At 40.7% G+C, this 27,657-nt stretch overlaps 1 protein-coding gene across 7 annotated transcripts in view; it reads left to right on the top strand.

Moving 5' to 3' along the window:
• Window positions 1–27,657, top strand: part of DIP2C (disco interacting protein 2 homolog C) — a 292,492-nt gene that overhangs the window by 144,329 nt on the left and 120,506 nt on the right. For 4 of the 7 annotated variants that reach the window (XM_083466591.1, XM_083466594.1, XM_083466593.1 and 1 more), the window contains exons 2-3: window positions 22,255–22,326; window positions 25,687–25,860. In XM_083466591.1, coding sequence (XP_083322717.1) covers window positions 22,255–22,326; window positions 25,687–25,860 — 246 coding nt within the window. The remainder of the gene's footprint in view (window positions 1–22,254; window positions 22,327–25,686; window positions 25,861–27,657) is intronic. The other 3 variants (XM_083466596.1, XM_083466595.1, XM_083466597.1) reach the window with 1 other exon arrangement.

Here is a 27,657-nt window from a genome sequence, read left to right as displayed (position 1 = left end):
TCTGAGTAGCTGCTAGCACCTTTAGCCCTGCTGACACATTAATATCTAATCGCATAAAGGGACAAAATGCAATGTGCAGTAGAATGCCATCTGTGGCAGCAAACTGTGGGAGCATTTGCTTATGATGCCTTGATAATATGCTATCAGTTTGCCTGTCAGACATAGTCAGCCTCAGCTGACAGCGGTGGCCTGGGTGCTGGCAAGTACATTGCAGGGCTTGGGATTTTGGGGGTTTTAGGAGAATAATTGTTAGTCACAAGGAGTATGCTGTAAGGTACATGAGTAATGGGTATATCGCATTTTGTCCTATCGTCCTGGAGTGAACCGTTGCTATTCCATGATGGTAAACAGTGTTATACGGTATTTTAGTTTCTACTGACAAGAAAGAAATAGGAACCAGGATGAATAGAAATATTGAAAGGAAAGCTCCATAAATAATACTACGTGATGGTTGCACAAGCATTCATATTGCTCTGTGTACATCCCACAAAACAATGTGTGTGTTGTTGCTCATGAAAAATCTACATGTTATTTATTTATACAATTCATAGGTTGCCGCATAACCAAAGTTCTATGGGCAGTTTGCGGGGATTAAAACACGAAATTCCCATACAATGTCGCTACAAAGTAAGCTTTTAAAAAGCCCTTAAAAATGGAAAGCAGAGGAAAAAGACTGTGCGGTAGTAATTCAATTAAACCAAGCACCAGAGATTAAAACATCCATAGAATAAAACCAAAACATAGTTTCAAAGGTCTGGAAAAACAAATATATTTTCACCAGAACAGGATGGCGGACCTTTTTCTGTGCAACCACTATTTTAAAAAATCCCACCTTTCTAAATACAGTGGTACCTCAGGTTAAGAACTTAATTCGCTCTGGAGGTCCGTTCTTAACCTGAAACTGTTCTTAACCTGAAACACCACTTTAGCTAATGGGGCCTCCTGCTGCCGCCGCGCCACCGCTGCGCTATTTCTGTTCTCATCCTGAAGCAAAGTTCTTAACCTGAGGTACTATTTCTGGGTTAGCATAGTCTGTAACCTGAAGCATCTGTAACCCGAGGTACCACTGTAGTGGAACTCAAGGTGGTGTGCGAAGGTTTCTCACACCATCTCTCATTTTGGTATTAGTTCAGCCCAGTATTGCTTCTCTTCAGTGGGTTTACTGTATCAGAAAATCAACCTTGTTTGAAGTGACTGTTAACAAATGCAATTTTGCCCAAAGGCACTTTATAGTAGAATCCTATAAGTCTCTACTCAGGGGTAAGTCCCAGTAAGTTCAATGTGATTTATTTCCAGGTAACTGGATAGAAAATTTCTACGTACCTCAGTGTAGCGGCTAATACTCTTTCATCCCATCATTAACATAACTCAATTTACCTGTGCATCAACAAGATAGTATGGCACCTGGCAGATTTTTGGTTGGGCAGTGGCCAGGTTGAAAATGGGCAACAGTCAGACTCCAATGAGGATAGTCTCAACCAATTGAGTGCATCAATTTTCTCTTTCTTTCTTTCTTTCTTTCTTTCTTTCTTTCTTTCTTTCTTTCTTTCTTTCTTTCTTTCTTTCACCAGTGAGCATGATATTTAAAACCAGGCTTTGATCAAACTACAGCTTTTATAAACAGTGACCTTGGTTTTGGTCAGTAATAAAGTTTTGGCCCTAGGTTTCTACTTGAGATTATGCTGATTATGCTGCCGTGTTTGGTGTGAGGCTAAATTTCATTTAAAAAGAACTCAAAAGTAGTGATCTCATTATATTCTTATGCGGGAATCCAGTTAGCTTCAAGCTCGTTGGCCTTGAAAATCATTTATTTCCTTTCAAGGCCTTTTAAAACAGCTTTGTAACCTACTCATAAAGCTGCCTCTAAACCTTTTGAAAACTTAACAGCTATAATTGATTAGCATTTTAGATAAATGTTAAGCCCCATTAATTGCTTTGTTACGATGTTGGCTTTTCTGACTTTATGTAATTTTGAGATGCAAGTTCATGCTATAGAAGGCTGCAGTAGACTCAATTTGTTGTACTGAGAATGGCGTTAGATGAGGTGCGACAGTCTAAATTGGGCTCTGAGTCTTATGTTCTGACCATAAGATTAATGCATCAGGGTTCTGGCAGGCAAAAAAATAGAATCATAGAATCATAGAGTTGGAAGAGACCACAAGGGCCATCGAGTCCAACCCCCTGCCAAGCAGGAAACACCATCAGAGCACTCCTGACATATGGTTGTCAAGCCTCTGCTTGAAATAGCTAGCCCTTTGCGGGGTTGAGAAAGAAGCACCCTTCAGACGCACCACAGATATCCCAGTTGAAACATTCTTTGCTCCAGGAAGCCAAATAATAAAGTACTATTATCTATGGTCTTCTGACTTCAGATTAGGCTTCTGAGATGCTATATAAATGGGGCTGCCTTTCAAAACTTCTTGGAAACTTCATGTTGTCAGAGACTGGTCCAAGGGAACACATATTTTGAAACGGCTACACTGGGTCTATTTCTAAGCACAATTCAGAGTGTCAGGGTTTACCTTTAAAGCCATAGGCAGCTTGGGACCTGGATGCCTGAAAGACCACCTTCTACCTCATGATCCTGCCCATACTCTGGACTTTTGGAGGCCCTTCTGCAGGTCAACCTGCTCTCTGAAGTTGTTGTTGTTTAGTCGTTTAGTCGTGTCCGACTCTTTGTGACCAGAGCACGCCAGTCACTCCTGTCTTCCACTGCCTCCTGCAGCTTGGTCAAACTCAAACTCTCCGAAGTTAGTGTATTGCAGACGAGGAAGGCTTTCTCAACTGTGGTGGATTTTTGGCATGCTCTCCCCAGGAAGGCTCGCCTGGCACCCGCCCAAGTTATATCTTTTATTTCCCCAGACTTTTCAGAGTGAATCTGACTTGGCTGTTGTTGTTTTTTGTTGTCGCTGCTAGTCAGGCCATTGCTCAATTTAAATCTGTCTTGTCTACCCTGACTGAAGCAGGTCTCCAAAGTTTCAGGCCGGAGTTTTTCCCCAGAAGATGCTGGGGATTGAATTTGAGCCAATTGCATGCAAACCATGCACTCTTGCCACTGATCCGCACCTATTTCCTTTGGAACTTTTGGATAGTTTTATTGTTTTAATCTTCTTGACAATACCCTGACAGCACGCACGCACGCACGCATGCATGCACACACACACACACACACACATACATGTATGAAGCACAATCAGTGAATGAATAAAATTAATTTGGGCTGCACTCAGTACAAAATCTCCAGGATCCTGACTGCGGGAGGTTTTTGTTGAGCTACAAGGATGGGAGGAGAATAGATTGTTGTTGTTTCTTCTCTCTACTCAGACACCTCTGGCATATCCTTCCATTAACAATTCATTTGCTGCTGTTGTTTTCCTGGCTCAGTGCCTAAATATTCTTTGTGTTGTTCTAGATATGTATTAGGAGTAGATGGCAAATATCCACAACGTGCAGGTAGCTCCTGTCATGCAGCCTGGGACACCTCAGTCATCTTACTTATTTATCACAGCCCCCCATCTTTAGCACTGAAATATCCTTCTTGAGCTGGGGACTCTGCGTTGGTGCCTCCACCACTCCATCATCACAGGGAATGTCCATCTTACATGGTCTATATACCACATATATCAAAGCTTGTTTGTCCTAGCTGCTGTAATGACCTGTGTTCTGAACAAATAAATTCCGTCTTATTCTTTTAGCAGGAATGGTTGCACACTAAAATGGAACGCTAACCTGTAAATTGAAACACTATTTTACTTCCAAGGAAAGGAGCAGGGGAAATGAGCTGCTAAGAATAATGATAAGAGAAGATAATCAGTGAATGAAGAAAATAGTGTTCCCTATAGCCTTTTAGAATTCTCACAGAAATTTCACCTCAATAGAAATTCAAAGCAAACATTTTGTGTGTGTTGGTGGATCTCACAGGGGCATTTGGATACTATGTTATAAAATAAGGGGCTCCTGCTTTAATTGCAACTGCTTATATGCCTTAATTAGTACAATATTCTCCGGTGCAGATGTTCAACACTGTTTTCCTTGTTTCCCTACTTCATCTTAGCCGGAGAATTCATTCCCTCTCTCCCCCACCATGTTCTGCCAACTCCATCTTTCCACTGAGATAATGCCCACTGATACTGAAAAGAAGAAGGGGACTTTCCCACATGCCAAAGGCATTTTCCATGAACTTGAGACATGCCTTCTTATGAATGCTTTAGTGTCCTCAAGTTGATAGGCCTGCCACTGCTTATGCAGAAAACCACATGATCCTGAGTTCCCAGGACTGCACCATTTTAAGTGGGGAGGAAGGTATTTAAATTCTTTTCCCACTTTGAAAATTTCCTTCCCGTTAAAAGCCAGCATATCAAAAACAATATTCTATCCTAGCCTTCCTCCTCTTGGCTATGTTTCTGTGAATGAGCATTCAGTTCCCTTTCTGCAGTCTGGAACGGGACGGGCCTGGGTGGGAAGTTCAGACCGTGTTATTTTCTGCGTCTGTAGCTTGGTTTCTTTCCTTTGCGTCCGGACTACATTTACATGAAAAGAAATTTGCCCAATTCAGATTTCTGGTATGAACCTTTAAGACAGTAAATGGTTTGGGACGGGATTGCTAAAAAGACTGCCTGCCACCCATATGAGACTGCACGCAATATGCAAGGTTTTGCTTGGAATATTCTGCATCAGAAAAATACACTGCCTGCCTCGCAGCAGCCTTTTCCTGCCAGTTGCACCTGAGTGAAGCTGTACGAAACAGCTTTCTCCACATAAAAGCAAAAGCCTTTTAGCTGTCATTTCTGAATTCTCCCCCTGCCCACTTTGCCAAGCGCTTAGCCTCTTAACACTCTCAAAGCTATCTCAGCTTAAACTAGGTTTTCCCCCCTTTTCTTTCATTCACACCAGACCAAGGACAGGGAAGTCAGCGTGATTTTACTACTGAAAAGCCATGATAACTGAGGACATCGCAACCCCCGCTTCGACTTTTTCCAGCCTTATGCTGTAAAATATTTTAAACAACCTGCCATTTAAAGCAATGTGTTCTCCTATCCTCCATGTTTTTAAGGAGCTTTCAAAGTAGCAAATAGTAATTCATGCCCTCTGTTGATAATCCCTGTAGGGATTCAGCAGGCAGGTGTTTTAACTACAAGCTCTTCTACGGTTCGTTTCAAGTCATGGTAAAAAGTATCCTGTAGAATACCATGACCCCTTTCTTCAAACCTCCGTATTTTCTAGTTCACTGATTCCCCAGCCCTTCCATCCCTTTCCCTTTGCATCTAAACATTGGCGCAACACTCCTAAGATACAATTTCCTTTTATCCTTTCTGATTGCCAATGAGGTTTGAATCCTCCTTAGGGCACTTGAAGAAATGATATTTTGCTATATGCCTTGGGTAGGGTTTTTTTTTAACATGACTCTACCATGTGTAATTAATCATCTTGCATCAAGTCATTAGAAGTAATTCAATATGAGAATCATAGAATTGTAGAGTTGAATGGAACTACGAGGGTCATCCAATCCAAAGCAGAATTGCAACTTTTAAAAAACGAATATATTATTCATGTCAGTTCATAAAATGGAAACAGTTGTGTCTAAGAATATAGAAATGCGGGCTAATGCAAACCATGAACTTTGCTTAAATGTTGACTAACATTTATGTATTTTCCCCTGTGTGTTCTTTGCTATCCTTTTATCCTGGATTTCTAACGATGTATAACTTGTGAAAGTTTCCCAAGTTTTCAAACTGTGCACTTTCAATATTGCTTTCTCTTGTTCCAAATTAATTCATTAAATAACATTTCAATATTTTTGGCTTTTTCTCACATTTGGTAACATGGGTTGTTGTCACTGTTCCCATACTTTGTAGCTGGGCCATAGGATTGGCTGGGTCTCCACCAACAATCTTGCCACATTTCGTTGTTATTCCTGCTAGTTACCGCCCCTCAAATCATCTTTGCACATCTCTGATACAATCAGGCCTCCTGGAATTGCTTATATTCTCAGTACTTATATTCTTATTAACAAATGCTATATTTTTGCAATTGTACCTATGTGTCCATATTTTCTCCTAGCAGAATTTGACACCATTTCCTTTACCCTCCTCCCCGAAAGAAACATCAGAGGAATATTGAGCTGGAGATTTGATATAGCTGTTTTATGAGATTATAAAATAACCAAGTGCTGTACTTAACTAATGGATGAGAGGGATAATTGTTTCATTTGTCATCAACAATGTGCATTTGTACAGTCACTTTCCATCCTTGCTGGTGAAATGTCTAGGTATTTTGGTTTGGGTGCTGGAAAAATGTGATAGCCACACACAAAAATGAAAAGTATTGGTTACTTAGCAAACTGATCACCAATAACAGCACTGCCATGAACCATCTTTCATTTCAGAGGGACTTCCACTATTCCGAGTTGGATTGTGCCTGTTTCTGCCTTGATGTCTTGGGCTTTTCAGCGGCGAGGTCTATGCACGGCCCATTAATTTCCTATCAACGTAGGGTTAGTGGGTCCCAGAAGATCCTTTTATTGATGTTTGGCATTTCCCCAGTCCCTGCGCAGCATGAAACATCACTTTACTTCATTATCTTTTTTGAAGGAAGTTTTATTAGAGGATATACCATTCCTTTAATGATGTTTGCCATGTTATTTTTAACTTCATCTGTTAGTTTGTTTAGCTAATAGTTAGATCTTCCTACACTTTAAAGCTCATACTTATGCATGAAATATTAATGGTAGTAATAATGATCCACTGTTAATGTTTCCAATTATGAGAAGAAAGGATTCGGGGAAAACAATACTGATAATAATTTTATAATATTATAAATAAATGTTGGAGTAAGTGCTGCACACACACACAGCCATAACAAATAAAGTCCTTCCTATAGCACACGCAAACACATCCTTCTGTTTGCTCAGGTTTAGGGTTTTGGTAGTTCAGTCATAGTTTGTTAAATATGTCTGCTTTTTAAATATAATTCTGATCTCACCAAAACGAATATTTTAAAACAGATACCACATTAATTTTCTTTAGCAGCTAATTGGATTGATACTTTCCTCCCCGAACTTTATTTCCTGAGGCACTTTGCATAGTCACAAGATAAATTGATAATTGCGTGGATTAAACCTCGTTAATGGAATGATTGCTACAAATGCATGAACTGACTGCTACAGCTGAGATTTTAATAAGCACATTTTTAAAGTCCTCTTCAATTAATAACCTTGACTGTAAAATCTTGTATCACCTATTGTGATTGTGGTGTGGAAGCCCCTCACCCTTATTAGTTCACCTAATGTGATGGTTTAGAATAGCCAGTTGGTTAGGGAACAAAGCCGTTTGCAGTCCAGCTTCTGTAAGGAAAGAGAAAATAGTTAGTTTGGAATTAAAACCCCAGGCAGGTATTGAGAACTGCTTCTGGGATATAGGGAAACTAAAGGACAGGGAGCCCAGAGGCAAGGAGCCTGAAGGAAGAGTACCAGTTAGGTAAAGGACTGGGGAATGCATTGGGTTTGTGAGAGGCATATAATTTCAGCAGAACCTGCCGCTTTAGTAAGTGTGATTCAGATTGCAGCTGAGATGCTACTACATTGGAGGTCAGAAGCTGCTACTCAGATTTTTCGCAAGGGAGGGCTTCATGCTGAACTAATAATAAAATGAGTTGGATTCCAGAAAGGCAATCAATAGACGTGGCAGTCAATAGAAAGTAGTATTTTTAATAGGGTGGAACTAAAAATAATTTTTAAAATACACGGGAAGTTACGCATGGAAAATACATTGGGCTGTTGAAGCAGATAAACCACTTTATTATTGGAAATAGTAATGGAAACATGGATAAACTTTAGGCCTTGGTCCATAATCAAAGGTAAATTGCAGACCGTACTGGTACACCCCAATATTATTTTGATTCAGACATGATTGTGCTGATAAATCAATAACAGAAAGGTACAACTTACTATTTATTTTAGCACATCCTGAAAATAGGGATGATAAACAAGGTCTCTCTCTGTGTGTGCTTGTGTGTGCAGCTAGCTTTTGTATATTTTGTCACATGGGCTTCTAGTAGACTTTCGTCCAAGGTGCTGATCTGAGCCACACTCAAATAAACTCCAGCCGTTCTGTAGTATTGGGTACTCCCAATCATACAGAAACTAGAGGGTTCCCCACCAAAATTCCACCTTGCCCAAGTCTTGCAGGATAAGGATACCCATACGACCCTGAAAGTGGCTAGGTTTCTGGTCGCTGTCCTTACCCAAAAGCGTTGCCAAGGAGCACCACAAGCTAATTAAGGCGTAGTATGCCATTCCATCTCATAGTATTTTATTGTTATAGTAGTGTTTTAGCGGCTGTTTTTTCCCACGTGCACAAGCTGTTATTTATGTCTTGTTTTTATCTGTATGGGCCTATGGCCGTAATAAAATTATTATAATTAATTGGGTACTCCACTGGACAAGATAGATATAGATATAGATATAGATATAGATATAGATATAGATATAGATATAGATATAGATATAGATATAGATAACCCTTCAGTGACAATTAGTTCTCAGACATTTTCTGGAAGGGAAAGTTGGTCTTCCTTCTCTACAAAATAATAGTTTTTCTCCCAAATAATGGTAAATGGATAGAAAGGGGCTAGTTTTTCATCAAATAAGCTTAGCATTGCAGGGATTAAGGGGTGACTAATGTTTCCACCATTTCAAATGTAATAATTTTCAAAGAAAACTAAGTACCACATCATTCCTATTAAATTGTCATGCCTGACATAATGACATTACACTTGTGAATGAAAGATAGCTTGCATTTCTTAATTTATTGTGATTATAATGCTTTTTAGAATAAAAAAAAAAACCAGGAAGAGGAAAACATTTAAAAATTAACTTGCATGTTTAGGCTGCAGTCCTCTACTCACATGGGAGTAAGAATTGAACTCCGTAGGGCTTCCATCTGAATAGAATAAGTTGTTAGGTTATAGCTATACAGTGGTACCTCAGGTTTCATACGCTTCAGGTTACATATGCTTCAGGTTACAGACTCCGCTAACCCAAAAATAGTGCTTCAGATTAAGAACTTTGCTTCAGGATGAGAACAGAAATCGTGCTGTGGTGGCGCGGCAGCAGCAGGAGGCCCCATTAGCTAAAGTGGTGCTTCAGGTTAAGAACAGTTTCAGGTTAAGAACGGACCTCCGGAACGAATTAAATACTTAACCCAAGGTACTACTGTACTGTATTGAGCATAATCCACTTGGGACTTCTGTTGCACATCTTCCATTAATTTCAGGCTTTATGCAACCTGAAGCAATAAGCCTGCCCATATCTGACACAAACTCCAAAAAATGTGAACTGGCCCGGGCAGGAAGAAGAGACTTAGGAATGCTGAACTGGAAAACGAAGATAGGTATTGAGTTGCTTTTGTCTACATTTCAAATGCTTCTGTCATCTAGAAATTTCAGAATTTCATTTCACATCTGTTGAGCTATGACTGCACTTGATGAAAAATCCTTCACGGCCGAAGGAGCAAATTAAAAAAAAAAAAATCGATCATAAGTTAATGGAAGAATATGGAGCTGAGACAAGTGTCGCTGTAGTTTCCAGAGAAAAACATCATGGGGAGCAGCTATGTTTTGTAGCCTTAGACCAAGTGGTGTTTGCTTTGGCACAAGCAGTTTAAAGCACTTGTCTTATCGCTGGCTGTATGCCTGGGCATTGCATTGTTCACTCGAAGACACAAATAGTTCACGTACAGAAGAGAACATAAGCAGTGCCCCTAAATGAAAGGGCATTATTACGGATTCCTCTTTATGTTCAAATTACGATGTCAAAGCTTGAACCTTTCCTAAATTGCTTCATAAAGACAATGCATAGCAAATATTCAATGCAGACTTCAGATGACCAGACTGCTCTCGACTCCATGTTTATAAATATCAAAGAATCCCAATACTGTTGTAATAGAGAAAATAAAAAAATTCCTTCCAATAGCACCTTAAAGACCAACTAAGTTAGTTCTTGGTATGAGCTTTCGTGTGCATGCACACTTCTTCAGATACCAAAGCTCATACCAAGAACTAACTTAGTTGGTCTTTAAGGTGCTATTGGAAGGAATTTTTTTATTTTGACTATGGCAGACCAACACGGCTACCTATCTACTGTTGTAATAGAGGACATTGATGGAAACTTGCATTTTCCACGTTTGCTCCTGGGCCAGGCTTGCACTCTGATCCGATCAGTAAGGGGGCTTTGCTTGCTGAAGTTCTCTGCCAGCAATTTTCCTCTAGCTTTGTCTTGTTGGCAGGATCTTTCTCTCCTCACCTGATAGAAGCTGACAACAACTCATAGCATATAAACACTGTTTCTTGCATTACTGTGAGAGGAGCTTACAGACTCCTAGGGAAATACGGCAAGCCTATTTCTTCTTCCACTGTGAGGGCGAAGGAGGTTGAAGAGCAAAAAAAAAGGTCGGTTCTATAAACGCATTGCCTGCACTTAACATTATGGAAAGGCACACCAGGCTTATCAGGAAGCATCAGATTAGTATTTATGTGTGCGTAATGTGGAGAATAACAATACATGAGCAAGTGTCTTGGATTCTGATTGGTTTGCCATTTGAATAATTGACCCAGGTGGCAGCCAAGCATGCTAAGCTGCAGATGAGAGCACATAATGGGTGTCAAGGTCGCTCTTCCAGCAATGGAAACCATAATGAGAATGGGACCGTTGGGATTAAGATATGCGACATTGACAAATCACCTTACACATGCTCTCTTTATGTTATTTTATTGAAAGATAATTTGTTTTCCTTTCTGCTGGAGTGCTTCATGGGAGAGAAGCTCAGCTGGAGTGAACTTTCACCCTTGCAGTCAGGCAGGATGGTCTTGTCTGGGACAGAGTTTCTTTTGCAGAGCAGATGCGTTAAAGTGTTGCAGAGTCATTTCTGCTAGAAAGATGCATGGTCCTTTTGTAAGGAGGAAAAGGGGGCGAGTTTTTACTGTGAAATATAGAGCGTATTTGCTAACTAAATCCTAATTAACCCTGTCGGTTATGACTTCTAAGTTTGATGGTTTTTCAGGTAATACTCTACCTGCTCAATCAGTGATTTTACTACCTGCAGTCAGGTTGACAACCTTCATGGAAGCCATATGACAATTGTTTTAACAGAGAAGCCAACTGGGATTATAACTGACAATAATAAGCCTTATGTAGGGACAGTGTCTCTAGCTTTCAGCATTCTGTAAAGGCTTTCAGCATTCCTAAAGACAAAGACTTTCAAATATATTGAATATTTATTTAAATAAATAAATATTATTTATTTTCCACGGAGGTAATTTGGGAAGGAGGTATCTAAATCCTCCACCCTGTATTAGAGAATGCAAGATAAGTAGGTCACCTGCAGCTTAGTATTCTGCAATACTTCTATTTTCTTTTAAATATTCAAAAAATAATTTAGCAGATAGGTGACATAAAACACAACGTGTCGGGGAGAGGGTTGGTTGGGTTTTCATTACCTGCAGAGCCAGTAATGATTTCTTTGAAAACTTTACTTTCAAATTAGATTATATTTCTGTACGAAACAAACATACCTGTTACATAAGATAAGAGACACAGTGTATGACGAATACCAAACCAGCATTTTTACCAACTCAACTTCTTCTAAGAAGTCATATATTCTGATCATTTTCACAAAAAAGTTGCCAAACTTGCATCTTTGATTCTGTTATGCTAGTTTGCTCGAAACAGTAAACCTGTTTATGTCTGTATAGATAAGCAAAAAATACAGGACAGTGTAGAGAATATCCTGTTAAAATAGCTAGATTTATTTATACATTTATGTTTAAAGCATTTCTATACTGACTTCCATCAAAAAATAATAAAATACATTAAAAACAATAAGAAATACAGCAGCATTACAGAGCTAGAGCAAAGGCAAAACAGATGGTAATCAATGGCCCAAGAAAACTTTTTTAAAAAAAGCAATTGCCATTAGCCAAGTATAACAGGCAGCTTCCTTGTATAAAAGGGGAGGGTGCTTCACAACAGAAAAGGTACTCCTCCTGGTCTGTACAGGAGAAGCATTTTTAACTATGGTTTGCTTAGTGCACATGTGATGCTTAAAGGTAGTTAGCACAAACCAGTTTGAAAATCTGTTTCAAGCTGTGGTTTCCTGTCCAGTTTGATGGTTAACTGTGGCCGACCTGTGTTAAGACGCAACACTTAACTGTAGTTTAATGCGCATGCACCCATTCAGCATGGCGGCACAGAGGAGACTGGAAACATTTGCTTCCATGTTCAACTTACTGTAGTTTGCAATGTTCAAACTGGGATATGTTGTGTTTAGTTTAAACTGCGGTTGGTTTGAACTAAGCCAACTTCAAATGATGGATTACAATCGTAGCCTTTTCAGATAAGCCATAGTTAAGTCTTAACTGTAGTTCCTGGTTCAGACAGAACGACAAACAGTTCATTAAAAATGGAAACTCCTTCGGGAGGAAGTGTAGGATTCAGTCAGTCAGTAAGCAAAGGCTTCCTAGCTCTTCGCAACCACAGCAGAGGAGGAAAGTGGACAGGGAGCAGGTTGTGCATGCAACTCTAAACTGTTACAAACCATGAACAAAACAATGCAAACATAACACTTAACCAGGAAAACAAACCACGATCAAGCATTCTGTGTTTATGCAGCCAATGTTGGTTATAGAAATTGTGTGCCACTGGCAACCCAGCACCAGGCACTTTGTGTATATGTTAGTGTACAGCACAGGGTTTTTTCCTACTTTACAGGATGAAACAGCGCTTATCATCAGTTTGTACTTTGTCTGGTGCTAAAATCTACGCATCATCTTCATGCTTACCTTCACATGTCTTCCATGTCAAAGCAGCCTGTACTTTGGCTACTTGCCTACCCAGAGTTTGTAAAGTTTGTAAAGTGTGTTGAAATGGCATTTCGCAGCCTACCACTTTGGTTATTCTAATTTATTTGAATATTCCACAGAAACAGCATTTAGTATCCGGTGTGTCATGAAACTTAGATAGCCGTTACTGCAGAGGGAAATCAGTATTAAGTTACAGGAGTTTTCCTGTTATTGTCCTGGCAGCATTCTGAAAACAGGAATTTCAGCAATTGTCTTTGGAACTGGAACAAGAACATAACAGATCTAAGCAGGTTAGGGAACAAAATATACCTATAAACTGTATTAGGAAAACATAAGTCTTACTGCATTGTAACATAACTTATTGAGAAACAACAGCTGGATTGTGAGTGAATAATAGGAAATCTCTGCTAGATATTTTCAGACACGGTCAGATATATACAAACATGGAACTGCATAGGGGTTAACTGTGTGTGTGTGTGTGAAAAACTTTAAGTACAGTGCTGAGATGATTGCATGCAAGCAATTACAAGACCGTGTTTGATGTTCATTTATTTTCTTAAAAAGGAAATTGGTTTTGCTTTTGCCTAATCCGTTCTGTGGATCACTTGTTGCTTTGTTTGCAGTACAGTATCTTAATTATCACTTCAGGTTTTGTTGCTTTATTAAGCAAGAATAATTGGGCCTGCTCTGATTTTGAATTTAGCAGATTAATAAAAAGCTATGTTGATGCCTGAATCTGTTCTTTCCCCCAACTTCATTCTCTTTATTTTATTATATAAATACTATATAATAGTGTGTGTGTGTGTGTGTGTGTGTGTGTGTGTGTGTTTGTTTGTATACACAGACGTACGCAGGTGGTGCTGTGGTCTAAACCACGGAGCCTCTTGGGCTTGCTGATCAGAAGGTCAGCGGTTTGAATCTGCATGACTGGGCGAGCTCCCGTTGCTCTGTACCAGCTCCTGCCAACCTAGCAGCTTGAAAGCACACCAGTGCAAGTAGATAAATAGGTATCGCTGCGGCGGGAAGGTAAATGGCATTTCTGTGAGCTCTGGTTTCCGTCACGGTGTTCCATTGTGCCAGAAGCGGTTTAGTCATGCTGGCCACATTACCTTGAAAGCTGTCTGTGGACAAACGCTGGCTCCCTTGGTCTGAAAACGAGATGAGCGCCGCAACCCCATAGTGTCCTTTGATTGGACTTAACCATCCAGGGGTGCTTTACCTTTACAAAAAACAACAACCATATACACACTTATTATATATTAAATAACACACACACACAAACACACATACACTTTTTTCGGTATCTCTCAGTACTTGTGCTAACGTAACCCTCTTAATCGGGTCAGCAAACTTTTTCAGCAGGGGACCGGTCTGCTGTCCCTCAGATCTTGTGGAGGGCTGGACTATATTTTGAAAAATAAAAATAAAAAAATGAACGAATTCTTATGTCCCACAAATAACCCAGAGATGCATTTTAAATAAAAGGACACATTCTACTCATGTAGAAACACCAGGCAGGCCCCACAAATAAATCAGAGATGCATTTTAAATAAAAGGACATATTCTACTGATATAGAAACATGCTGATTCCTGGACCGTCTGCAGGCCGGATTAAGAAGGCGATTGGGCCGGATCCGGCCCCTGGGCCGTAGTTTGCCTACCCATGCTCTCAATCATAGACCCTTCCTCTTGCTGAAGCAGAGCCCTGCCTCTCATGCTTAATGGAAATATCAGAGCAAGCTGGCTGGGCGATGCAAGAGCAGATGTGTGTACACCACCCATTTATGCAAGTATGTACTTAGTGAAATATTTATATCCCATATTGTGTCTCCCAACAACAGGAGCGTCAAGGTGTTTAATGCCATTAAAAAAACACAGCACACCGTAAAACGATTTAACGGACCACCACAAAATAACAGTTTCAGGAAGAACAGAAGGAAAAATGGGATCCCATTCTTTTTCAAGCAAAGCCATGGTGGAATTGAACAGTTTCCGGAACGTGTCAATATGGATGGCAGCACAAGTCAAGAGTCACACAACATACAGGAACAATAGAGGCTGCCTTGTACAGAATCATTGGTCCAGCTAGTCCACACTGGCAACATCTGTATTTCCTAGTCACGTCCGGGGATGCTGGGATTGAAACTAAGCATGTGCTCTTGTGTGGTGTTTTGGTTCTGGCATAAGGCCCTGTTCCTCTTTACTAAATACCTTAGAAGGCAGACAGGTAAAGAGACAGAGCGCCTTCAAGTGCCCTTTCCTAAACAGTTTAGGGCAAAGGTTCCCAAACCATGGGAAACATCTGGAGTGCCACAGGTTCTCTGTCTCTGAGTTAGGTATATGTTACTGATAGGGCCTGCTTAGTGGTGGTGCCTTAGTTGTGGAATTCCATCCCCTTCTAGTACTAAATTTGATACATTTGATGAGCCAGGTAATGTTATTTAAAACATACATTGTTAGCTGTGTTTAAAATGTTTTATTTAAAGGTAGGCTTTTTTAAAAACAGAAATAAAGATACATGCCCCTTTGTGCATATCCCCCGAACTGTGTAACGATGATTATATAAAGCAGGCTCTTACAAGAAAGAAAGCTGTTGTCATTTTTACACTGAAATATAAATTAGGTATAAATTAGAAGTAAAATAGATCCTGAACCTTATTTTTCATATGTTTTGGAACGGGCTCTACATCAGCAGTCCCACTGAACACAGTAGGCCTTATTTTTGTAGAAGCATGCATAGGGTTGTGCTACAAGGAACTTAAATTCTGGAGTACTCGCTCGCTGCTAGCCCTGCCTTTTAATCAGGGAGCAAGTGTTAATCTGAGATTAAGACTTTAATCAATCATTCATACCAGTTAATTAATTAAAGCTTCTGGCCTTTGTTCTTTCCTTTGCTGACGTATCTGGGTTAAATTGGGTTCTGCACTGGTGCGTGTGGAAAATAAGTGATTAAAACGGAACAAGCAAAAAGACCCAAATATAAAACCCATAATATTTCCAAGAATATTAAGAACCGGGCTCCGGCAATTCTTCAGGGAAAGGGACTTCCACAATTTGTAAGCCAGAGTGATTCAACCAGCTATAACTGAAAGGTATACAGTACAGTGGTACCTCAGGTTACATACGCTTCAGGTTACAGATGCTTCAGGTTACAGACTCCCCTAACCCAGAAATAGTACCTTGGGTTAAGAACATTGCTTCAGGATGAGAACAGAAATCGTGCTCCGGCGGCGCGGCGGCAGCAGGAGGAGGCCCCATTAGCTAAAGTGGCACCTCAGGTTAAGAACAGTTTCAGGTTAAGAACGGACATCCGGAACGAATTAAGTACTTAACCTGAGGTGCCATTATATGTACTTTCCATCAGGGGCCCCCAAGTTCAATTCCAGACGACAACAACAACAAGGATCTCAGGTAGCAGGACCAACAAAGATCTTCACTTGAACCTTCAGGAATCCTACCAGTCAGAGTAGACAACACTTGGTTGCTGTGCTTTCATTTGTTTTGAAGGAGGAGGAAGGAAGCAACGTGAAAGATCTCTGCTTAGGATACTAGAGTTGATGCAAATCAGAGTAGGTAGTATCAAGTACCATACTCTGACTTGGTGGCTTGCTGTGTTTCCATAGTGGCTCCTCGGCAGCTCAGCAAAACTCCTTTCCTATCTTCTGAGATTGCAAAAATAAAATAAAAAGGGATTGGTAAGCACCTGGAAGGCACAATAACAGGATAAATCAACTTGTATCTAAAGCTGCACATAATCCTACCTTGAATATATATTCCAAGACAATTGGTTGTATTCAGCTAGGCTTTTCTCAGAGCAGAACTATTGAAATCAACATACCTAAACTAGTCATGACCATTGATTTCAGTGGGTGTACTCTGAGTAAAGGCTAGCTGAATACAGCCCATATGTAGGCACACTACATTAAAAAAACCAAAACTACTGTTGCTGATGCTGCCAATCAAAGCAGATTTGGACCTTTAAACAGCTGCAATATATATATAAATACTCTTCAGAGATAACCCACCAGCCTTATAAAGCAATAAAGGAAAGAAAACAACATTTCAACAGAGATCCTAATAGCCATAAAATTCCAAAAATGGAAATGATTTGCTTTCATTACATAAAGTGTCCGTTAGAGCTTCAAATAACGAAATAAACGTTGAGAATGGAAAGCTTCCCTGTTGAACTAGTCTCTGTTTACGTTTCAGTAATCCAGGCCATAAAAGCAGTGTGGTGCAACTGCTCCTTTCTTAGGAAGCTCTCAGAAGACCAAGGGACCACACAGTGCTCCCCGTATAGAATATTTACATTTTGAGCAGTAAATCTGTACCTCTGGCTTTCAGCCATGGTGGCGGCAATTTAGTCTCGCCACCTGGCTGTCAAAATATTAGAAAATTTGACTCAAGAATGGGATGGATGGCTCAGGTGTTACTTTATAATCTTTGGACTTTAGTTCAGTAAAGTTTCATTAAAAAACTAACAACATGGCAAGGTGCTCAAAATGTGCTGCAGCGATTGAACTTTAAAGGTAAGTAGAAACGTTAGTAATTTGGGAGGCCAGAGGGGTGGGGAGGTTCAGGGTAGAGGAAGTAGAAAAATATGCATAAACTAAATCGGCCGCTGTACGTATTATTTTAGTTTCATTTCTCAAAAGAAATTGTAAGATGTTGTATGTGCACTGTAAGTTTATTTTGTGCAGAAGAATAGGTTGTGGATTACTGATTTGAGGATACAGTAACCAGGCTTAACATACAAAAGGCATTTTAATATTTTCTGGAATGCTCTTTGGATTTCATTACCAAGGAATGTGAACAGTAAAAGTTGTCTATCCTTTTTAGGACCTCTTTAGAAGGTAGTTGCAACAAAAGAGCAGTAAAAGATGTTTAACCTTTTTAATACTCTTAGGCGAAATCTGAGCATATTATACATTTCAAAATTTGAAAAATGCAGTCATTACAGTCACTTATTACTAAAATGCAGCCATTATCTGACTAGCTTGTAGCAAAGAAGAAGAAAAGTTAGTACCATTGGGGAATAAAACTGGGCTAATGTGGGTAAGAAGAACCTTAGAAAGTTTGAAGCTACAATAAATTCTCTATTTCAGAGAAGTTGTTGCATGCATTAATGTCTACAGCGGTACTGTATAAATCCTATTATTTCCTCTGAACTGTTCAATCCAGTATTTTTCTTGTAAATACAGATGGGATTAGTTTTACTGAACTGAAACAATATTAGATAATGCTGTGTTGGATAAGAGAGCTGTGGTACTCGATCACACATTTCCAATCCAAAAGCTGGGATTCAGAGAGCGAATTTAGGTTTTGTAAGTGCCCACTTGGTCTGCCAAGGGGCGGGCGGGAGGGGAGGCTGTTCTCTTAGCCCAAAGCCCCTTTAGACATGTGGGATGTTGCTTCTCAGTTATTCTGCTCCTGGCTTGAGTCTCCATTAGGCTACAAAATGCATCAAGTTTCCTTTTGATGCCTTTCCTCCCCTTAACACTTTCACAGATTTGCTTCCTCCCAACTGCAACCCCTTGTCTCCTTGTGTATTTTTGGAAGGGCAGACAGAGAGACTGTCTGCATCATCAGTGGGAGAAATCAGTGAGTCATAGCGCTCAGTTTATGAGGAGCATTGTTTCATTCGAATCTCTCTTGCCAAGATGCTGACAGGGAATTTGAGTCATCAGCAGCAAACAAGCTGTAAAGAACTTGAATCTGTAGGATAGAATGGCTTCGGGAGGGAAGGAGGAAGGCAATCACCAATAATATCCACAGCTTGGGATACAGTTTTCGAGAAGGGTTGTGCTGGTATTATTATTTTGCCCAAGTATCTGAATCTTCACCGCAACCTTGTGTAGTATTCATATTCTTGCCTGCAGGTCTAATGGAAAATTCTGTCTCCAGTCTGCTCCTATATGTGTGATTTATTGCAACTGAATTGTTTGGGTTCAAACTGGAGACAACTCTAGGGTGTTGTTTCCCAGGTTTCTGATAGCTGGTGCACTCACTTTATTTTTGAATTTTTTGGGGAAGCATTTGATTTTTCACTCTCTGGCAGTAAATGTTTTGGCCGTACAGGTAGAATTTGCCTGCTGTTAGAGACTGCCTTTGTACAGGTTAGACTATTTTGTCCATCTAGATAGACTACCGTTGCCCACTCTGACCGGCAATAGATGTTCGGGGTTTCAGTCAAAGGTGTTTCCCATCACCTGCTACCCGATCCCCTTTTTTAACTGGAGAAATGGCAGGGGGTTCTGCTTCATGTGAAGAGTGTGTTCTCTCGCTGATATATAGTTCCTCCTACTAATTCTATTAAATACCTTGTATTATCTGAAATAAGGTTGTGTTACGTTAAATGTGAAGGCTATTCACTGTGATGTTCTACCTCCACGGTTGGAGGCAATATGCCTCTGTATACCATTTGCTGGGAATTAAGAGTGGGGTGAGTGCTGTTGCTCCCGGGTCCACCTTGCAGGCTTCCCAGAGGAACAATCAGCCTGGAAATTACTGATCTAGGGGCTTATTCATGTGGCACTATTCTCTACATGCAAGCAGTCCTAACTATCCATGGGAATAGGCTGTCCATTGGTCATTTATTCTCCATATCTGGCCGCCAGGGAATAGATTATACCCTCCCCGATTCTTCTGCAGTTAGTGATAAACCAAAATGTAGGATCTTGCTTTCAATAACTAGTTTTATTTCCTTGTCATCCCTTCTTCGGGTTGTGTTTCGGTATATGCCAGAAGTATAATTCTGCAAAGGAAAAGAAAAGTGTGATGAAACATATGCTGCGTCCGGTTAATGTTTTCCTTAATAGCATCTTCAAATGAAAGCAGGATATCACTTTCCTGTTTGTGTGCGCACATATTTTTAATAAACACATCTCTGAGCAAGACCTTGCAAAAATACGCTGGATAGAGTTGTCTGTGCACTATGGGGGTGGCGAGGGGGGGAGTTCAGAAAATGTATTTTGTAATGCCACATTGCATGCACTGTGTATTAATGAGCGCCTAAGCACCTGCTGCCTGAATTTTCCTTTTGAAACCTAAATTAAAGAAACAACAGCACTGGGATGAATATGACCACAGAAAGGGGGCTGGGTCACTGAGTGAAGTATTTAAACTAGATGGGGGAAACAAAGCAGCTTTCTAATTCTTCTGGGGGAGGTTAATTCCAGTCCTCTTTATGTGCTTTGTTGCATGTAGTCTCATTAGTGCTTGGAAAATTCATTTTTAAAAAGGAATTCGTTGAAGATCGAAAAAAGGAAATTAGTTCCAGTTCATCCTTTTGCCAAACAAACCAGTTCAAGTTCATCCGATGAACTTTTTTAGTTCGCCCTTAGCAAATTCTCTTTGGCTTTCAGAATGTTACAAGCTGCTGTGCTAAAGTACTGTATAGGGTCCAAAAGTAAATCTGGGGGGCACACACAAGTAATAAGATAGCTGATACACATAATGTCATCATAATGGTATTTCTAGACTAGAAAAGGCTTACCCTATTTAATTTGTACCAGCCATACAAGTGTTAAAGACACAGCGCATCATCCACTTTCTTCCTGTATTTCTTGCACCAAGCTACTCCTGTGGGAAGAGACTCAATCTCTTCAGCAGGCAAGAAAACGATTTATAATCAATATCATAGTAAAATAGAAGTCATTCGGGTTTCCTGCGATCCAGACATCCCTCTGCATTTTAAAATAAAAATCTTAGCAGATGTGATTTGCTCTTGTCCCTCAAAGACTCTAAATATTATTTCCCAATGTGATGTGATAACTGTTAAATTCAGTATCTCAGTCTGTTGCGGCTTTGCCATTGCTACCGCCTTACTGTTACCAGTCCAAACGTTGCAAGGATGTGGAAGCAACAATAGTGGTAGAATCCCCCCTTTTATTCAATTCCTAAAGCACCAGAGTCCACCCAGGACCTACACCTGGCAGCCCTATGACCCCTTGCCTCCCACCAGGCCTTCTTTTCTCAACTATGCTTCCCTCCCCTGATGCTCTTATATATATCCCCCAACTTCCTTCCGCTATGTGGCTCTGGGCTCTTGGCCACTTAGGCTTCTTATGCTCTAAGGCCTTATCCCCATCAATGCAGCCCATCCCACATAGATTTCCTTTCAGTAAACCCTATATGAGGTTTTAAGTCCAGGCAGACAGATAGCTATCCCTTACCTTATAATAAATAAATAACCTGGACGGTGAAGCTTTCCTTTGCCGAGTTCTTGGTCCTCTGAGCATTTGCGGTGTTGTCTTCCATCACGTCAGCTCAGCCAACTGCTGAGAATGCCAATAATATTTTCAGCTTAAACTTCAGTGGGATGAAAAGTCTCATTTGCTCGCTTGAGCAAAGGGACTTAGTTGCTTGAAGTACCTACCTTATGTCCTGAGGCTGGAATCTCTGAGGTAGGAAACAGGAATGTGCAATGTTGGCTGCTGATAACAGAAGCCAATGCAGCGCCTCTAGATTGGCCGGTCCTGGTGAAAATGCTAGGAGTCTGCCCTTCTATTTACTGCATCCCTGGCCTCCGGGCTCCAGCTTCTAGCAGCTGAATTAAGAGACCCTGGTCTGAAGCACACATCTAGATTCAGACCTGAGAATAAAACAGAATATGAATTGGCCTATACTGGGGCAATTGTCTTTAATGAAAAGACTGCCAAAATGAAATTAAAATCCATGTCGCGACCTATGCTTAAACATTTTAATCCATTTATCAGAGCAATACCCTAAGGTTCTAATCTTTTTCTTCTTTTTTGGGGGGGTGAGCTTCATGCAGCTGAGCACATAGGGTTTGTGCATTTCGTTTTACCTGTCAGAAAGCTCATCCTAGCCGCAATGCTGAAGGGATAGAAATGTTGTCTTTTTATAGCTTGATCGTGGGAAGTAGGATGTGCTTCTGCTTTGCATTTTGTCTTGAAATAGTGCTTGGAAGCTTAGCCAAATGTTTATATTGTCATTTAAATAGTTCACCAACAGTTCCAAATCTTTTGTGTGCCCTTCATGCCTGATTAAAGAATCCCATTAATAGTTGAGGAAATGCTAATTGGTAATGTCTTCTGCCAGCCATTACGTCCCAAGCATTCTATATAATCCACTGTTGATTAACTTAATGAAGGCTGATGTAGTTTTGTGTGGCAGAGTATCTGAATGACAATGCAACCCTCTCGGTTGTTGGAATCTCCACCCGTCGGTATAAACTACTCTGGGTGTTTAGTTGCCAAAAATGTCTCCAGTGTAAATTAGATTTTTCTAGGCAGAATGAACGTAATATGCTTTCAATTGTTTGTTCATTACAATCATCAAGACAAACAGTGGCAAAGTGTATGGTACCTCAACTTAAGCAGGCAGGCTGTGTCTTCATTCAAGCTCTTATTGATTTCTCTTTTCTTTCCTTGGCAGGTGACATCACACAGAAGGGCTATGAAAAGAAGAGATCAAAATTAATTGGGGCCTACTTGCCACAACCTCCGGGTATGTAGAAATGTACAAGCAATGCATGGCGCTGTCGTGTGTATTGATCATTAAGCCAGAATATTAATGTGTGTCTTTGGGGGAGATTATCTGAGGCACAAAGGAACCTGTCGCTGTCATGCAATGGATGTAGATTTCCCCACCAGCCAATTCTCATGTAGAAATGTGCGTCTCCTCGTATAATTAAGTGGTTGGTGCACATACTGGATGAGATTTTAAATTCCTTTTGGTAAACTTAAAAACAATGAAAGAAGCAAACTATTTAGGAATAAACACTTGAACCAGAGGGCAAACATTGAACATAAACATATAAAATATGCAGAAGGTTCCCCTCCCCATTTAAGATTTCACTTGTGGAAACCCAGAAGTAGTGATCACCAGCAGGAATGGATTCAGAAATGAATCATGCATGCAGCAAAATCCTAGTCAATTAGGATTAAAGTGGCTTATACCTAGGCACTCCAGCGTTGCAAGGCTGTGGGCCGCAACTATAATCCTTTTGGGGTGAAGCAAACTTTAATAGACGTGCGTACAACAAATGAAAAGGAGTTGGGATGACTCCGGCACCAAGATCATCCAACTTTGGGGGGGGGGGTCTGTTTTCTCTCCTGCCTGTTCTCTGATGCAACGGTATATGACCTTGTACAATTGACGAGGCAGGCTCTACCGTTTTGTGAGATAAGGATAAGAAGTTCTTGCCCTTATTTAAAACCTAATTAGATGGCATCAAGTTTCATTTCAGAGGCAAGATGCCTCATATTATCAAATGCTGACAAGCAAAAGAACGGGGATGGTTATATCCATCTTGGCTTGCATCTCTGGGATATCAAGATAGCCAATATCAGAGACAGTATGTTGGGATTTTAGCCCCCACCAGTTGCCATTTTTTCTTCTTAAATAAATGGGATTTCTTTGCTTGGGGCTAGGGTGCCACGTAAAGAGCATACCACATTAACATTTTCATTCCCCAGGCCTAATAAACGTGAACTGAGTTATTCCAAATGCTCTTTAAAAGGGGGTGGAATACACTCTTCCACTCATGTGTACTACTGCAAATTATCTGGAAAATATGCAAACTGACAGGGAGAATTATAATTGGATGTATATATGAAAGTGTGTTATAAGTTCTATGGATCTTTTTAAAAAACGGGAGTCATGTAATATATAGCTATAGATATAGATATATAGCTATGTAAACACAATATCCAGTTCCCATGTTACAGAGTGGCAGAACATGTAGCCTTGCTACAGTCTTGCTGCAATGGAGTCATTGTAGTGGAATTCCCAATATTTTTAAACACCCCATCATTAAAAGCTTCTTTTCCTTTTGGCAATTTCTCCTTGGTTCATGATATGTCGAGACATGAGGGGAGACTCGGCAACCCCCCTGCTTTTTCACTTGCTGTGGCAGTGGCACCACAGGGCATACTCTTCAGGTCAGGCTTTGAATCCACAGGGTGCTAAGACAGAGTGGTTACTATCCTTAAGTTGTAGCTACGCAATAGCAGGTCTTCCAGGCAGGGAGCCCAAGTTCAGGTTGAACGTGTTGGCTGACTCATGCCTGCTTCTCACCTGAGGTGGTGAAACTTAGTACTGCGGATGGGGGTTGATATAATGAAATGTAGCTCCAATCCAAATCAAATCAAAACTCTCCACATAGAAAACAGGGCTAGTTTGAGCTAGAACTCTTCTCCTTGATATCTAGTTTTTAATGTAGAATATATTTTGGTTTAGAGAGGAGAAGTTAATCATGTGGACACCACACCTCCTTAAAAAAAGAAAATAAAAGCTAGCACACCAGGAATAGGGAGCCTCTGATTCTTCAGATGTTGTTGGACTCCAACTCTCCTCAACTCAACTTTTGATTTGGTTGGCAGGGGCTGATAGAAGTTGTACTCCAACATCTGGAGGCCACAGGTTTACTATCTCTGCACTACATGGAGTATACAAAGTCCAGTGCCTGTTTCTCATTATGTTGTTGCATTAGGGCTTCAGTATAATGTAGAAATTAAAGTTAGCAATTAAGTTTAAGTGGAAATAATCAAGCCTTTCCTCCTTGTTCTCTTGATCCTGCAGGTACAAGCTTGGAAATAATACTGAAAAGTTTTGTACATAAGTGCACACAGATGTATAATCAGAACTGTATATGTTGTCCAGTGTTGAGAGAAAAGAAATCTGTGCCAAGATAATAGAAATTGTACACTAGGAAAACTCAGTTATACCACTTATTTATATTATTCAATTTATGCAAACATAATTTTGTCTTCTTTCCATAGTTCATCCTGCCATTTTAAACACTCTGCATAATTTAATTTGCTTTTGCCAGTCATGGGAACAGATAAGGAACTGTAATGAAGGGTATTAAATCTCTGCTCCCAGCCCCTGGAAAACTTGTTCCATCACTGCTCTGTCTTTTGAGAGCTCAGCAACACTATTAACACACATTAATACATATATACGTAGTCAGAAAGGCTATAAACTTGTTCTTTATAAAACAAGGTTATAAGGATGCTGTTGAAGCAAATGTTCACTCTTTTGTGGAAATGTGAAAAGGACAGAGGGTACCCATGTTGCAGTATGTTGTTTTTATTGTGCCAACAAGATGAACATACGTTAAAGTTACAGCCTGTTTTTTCTTAAGTCAGAAGTTCTTTAATGTGTTTGTAGTATTGTTCGTTCCTATATATGTGTCTCCAGTCCTTTCCAGACAAAATTGGTGTTTTCATACGATGGGAGACTCTCTTTACCCTCGATTCATAAGAATGGGCAATTGTCGCCCCTGCCCCATGACAAATTGTCATTAAGTGCAAGTGGAGTTGCAGAATGGTTGGAGCCACGGTCTGCGGCCTGTTTTAATCATTCATTTGTTTGCCATAATCCCTTGGGAAATGAAAGCATTGATAACATTGGGTATTTGACCTCGCATTTCAGAGAGAGACTTTTTTGTTTATCTTTAAAATGATGTGGCTGAATTTACCACATAGATTTTTTTTTTTGGGGGGGGGAAACGGGAAGGTTGGGGTTAAGATGTTTTCCCCCTTTGGTGCAAACGTGCCCACCAGACTGACAGTAAAACCACAAGGCAGTTCCCCACTGTCCCAGCATCCAGTCCTCTTGCTGCTGCTTTGCTGACATTACAAACACCAATGTTGGCAGAGTGGGAAATTGATTCTGTGGCTCCGTACTGTAGTGTTTGTATGTGCCTGGGGTGTGTACATGTGTGTGTGTGTCCGCCCGCCCGCGCGTGGGCTTGCGTGTTGCACACATTTCACTGCATGGGGGCAGAAGCTCCATCCGTTGCTGTAACAAATGTAAAAAAACTAAAACGTGACTTAATTAGTTTTTTTCAACTTGTTACAGCGGCGAATGGAGCTGCTGCGGTTCGGTGTAGACTACAGCACAATGAAGGGGCCACGAGAAGGACGCTGCGCACTAGCAACATTGGGGTCTGTGACATCCGGGAAGCAGCAGCTAGAGAGCGCACAGCCCCACACAACACAGCGGCAAACCGGCCTCTCTTTTACTTTCGCTTTGGTGAGCACAAAAAATATATGCATATCTTTTTATATATCTATGTGTGTGTGTTTTTAACAAGCCTATTAAGAAAGGTATTATTTCATCTGATTTTTTTTTAAGGGCTTTGGGATATATATTTGATGTGGCTAGTTGAAGAAGTCAAATAATAAAAGGGCACCCTTGATGTCCCAGAACTGTAACACACACCGCCTGTTTCCCTACAAGAAGCACATGTCTCTGGTGCAGATCACATGCGGACCCAATATACAAAAGAGCATGATCTGCAGTTGCTATTTGCTGGACCACAAGAACACCCTCATTTCTGCTTCTGTTGCTGAGTGGTGAAAATGAAGAGTTTTATTTGTGCATGACATCACAAAGCCCCTTCTGAAAGACAGCTGCTCAACACAACTTCTGACCCAAGAACTGGCTTGGCGGGGAGGGGAGAGGAATTAAGATGCAGGAAGACATGAATGTCTATATGATGGGTTTGCTATTCCTCCATTCTCAGATCCTTTGGGATCGGCAGCACCCATGACACACACCGCCCCCCAACGTGGCAATAAAATGAATCCTTCCTCAACACGACACACTGTCATGTGCCCTCTCCCTGTCCCATCTCATGCCAAAACAGCTGCTCAAACAGTTTGCTGTCTGAATTTTACATTTGCTGGCAACTTTTTGGGGAGCTGTTTAGATCCCCAACTTCCTTCCCCTGTCGTCCAGCATTTGGTGGTATTTTCAACGTAGAACATACCACCGCAAACAGCTGTAGGCGCTGACTGTTTCATTGCGTTCTTGTTGGAAGGTGTCGAGGACAATAAAGCCTTTGTCTTAAGACCTGAAGAATTATAACTTCCTTATAATTCAGTGATGAGTCAAGGATGTGTCCCCCACCTCCCTTTTTTTAACAAGGTGGGATTCTTATAGTAAAGCTATACAGCTCTCTTTTTGATGAACCAGTGGCTAAGACTCAGGCATGTGAACCCAAAGGCCACTTTGCCTTGAATTCACTGGGTCGCGTTAGGCAAGCATTATCAATGCCAGCATTGTCTTTGAGGTTGCTTTTAGATGGACAAAGGGGAACAAAATTAGAGAGCATTCAGGATAGGACTCCTTTTGCATTGTCTCACTCTGGACACAATACAAAGTGCAAAGCTAAATATGGGCATTTACTTATGTATACAGTATGTTCGTTTTAATCATTTTGATCCTATTTTAAAGTACACCCCCTGCATCTAAATATCAAGCAAGCACAACTCAGTTTGCTCAGATTAACAAAGCTTCAAGATGCACCATCTCCTGTCCTCACTGAGAGAGATCCTTCTTTGCTCCTTCTTAGGTTCGCTCCCACCATGGTGAGAGCTATGGAAAACAGAGCAGGAGAGGACCCAGTGAGATATCGTTGCATGACTTTGCAGAATGTAGTCCTCTGTGGGGGGGAGTGAAAGTCCTCCCCACTCTCGCACACACTCGCTCCTCAAACGCCTGCTAGGCTTTCTCTTTCCTCCATGTAAACATAGCCTGACATGTAGGACCTCGTGTACAGATCGTATCAGGTGGAAGCCCTCTGTGTCCATAGGTTGCCCTTACATTCCATGTATCGCCTGGCCCTGTAAATAAGAATATATTGCTTTTGTAAGCCTCATCCATGTAATTTAGCAGGTTGCAGCATTCGCAGTGCCAGGCAGGTGAGCGATGCCTCCCTCAACACCACCTTGTTGTTGACAGCAACACTCCACTGACTTCTTGGCATTTAATATTCTGCAGCGGTTTTGTGTCTCTGTCTGCATCCTGAAGGCTTCATGTTTTTGT

The sequence above is a fragment of the Podarcis liolepis genome, assembly GCF_965112155.1.
Source record: "Podarcis liolepis genome assembly, chromosome: 12".
Classification (NCBI taxonomy): Eukaryota; Metazoa; Chordata; class Lepidosauria; order Squamata; family Lacertidae; genus Podarcis; species Podarcis liolepis.
The sequence above is the reverse complement of the archived record's forward strand: the minus strand, read 5'-3'. Positions and strand labels throughout refer to the sequence as shown.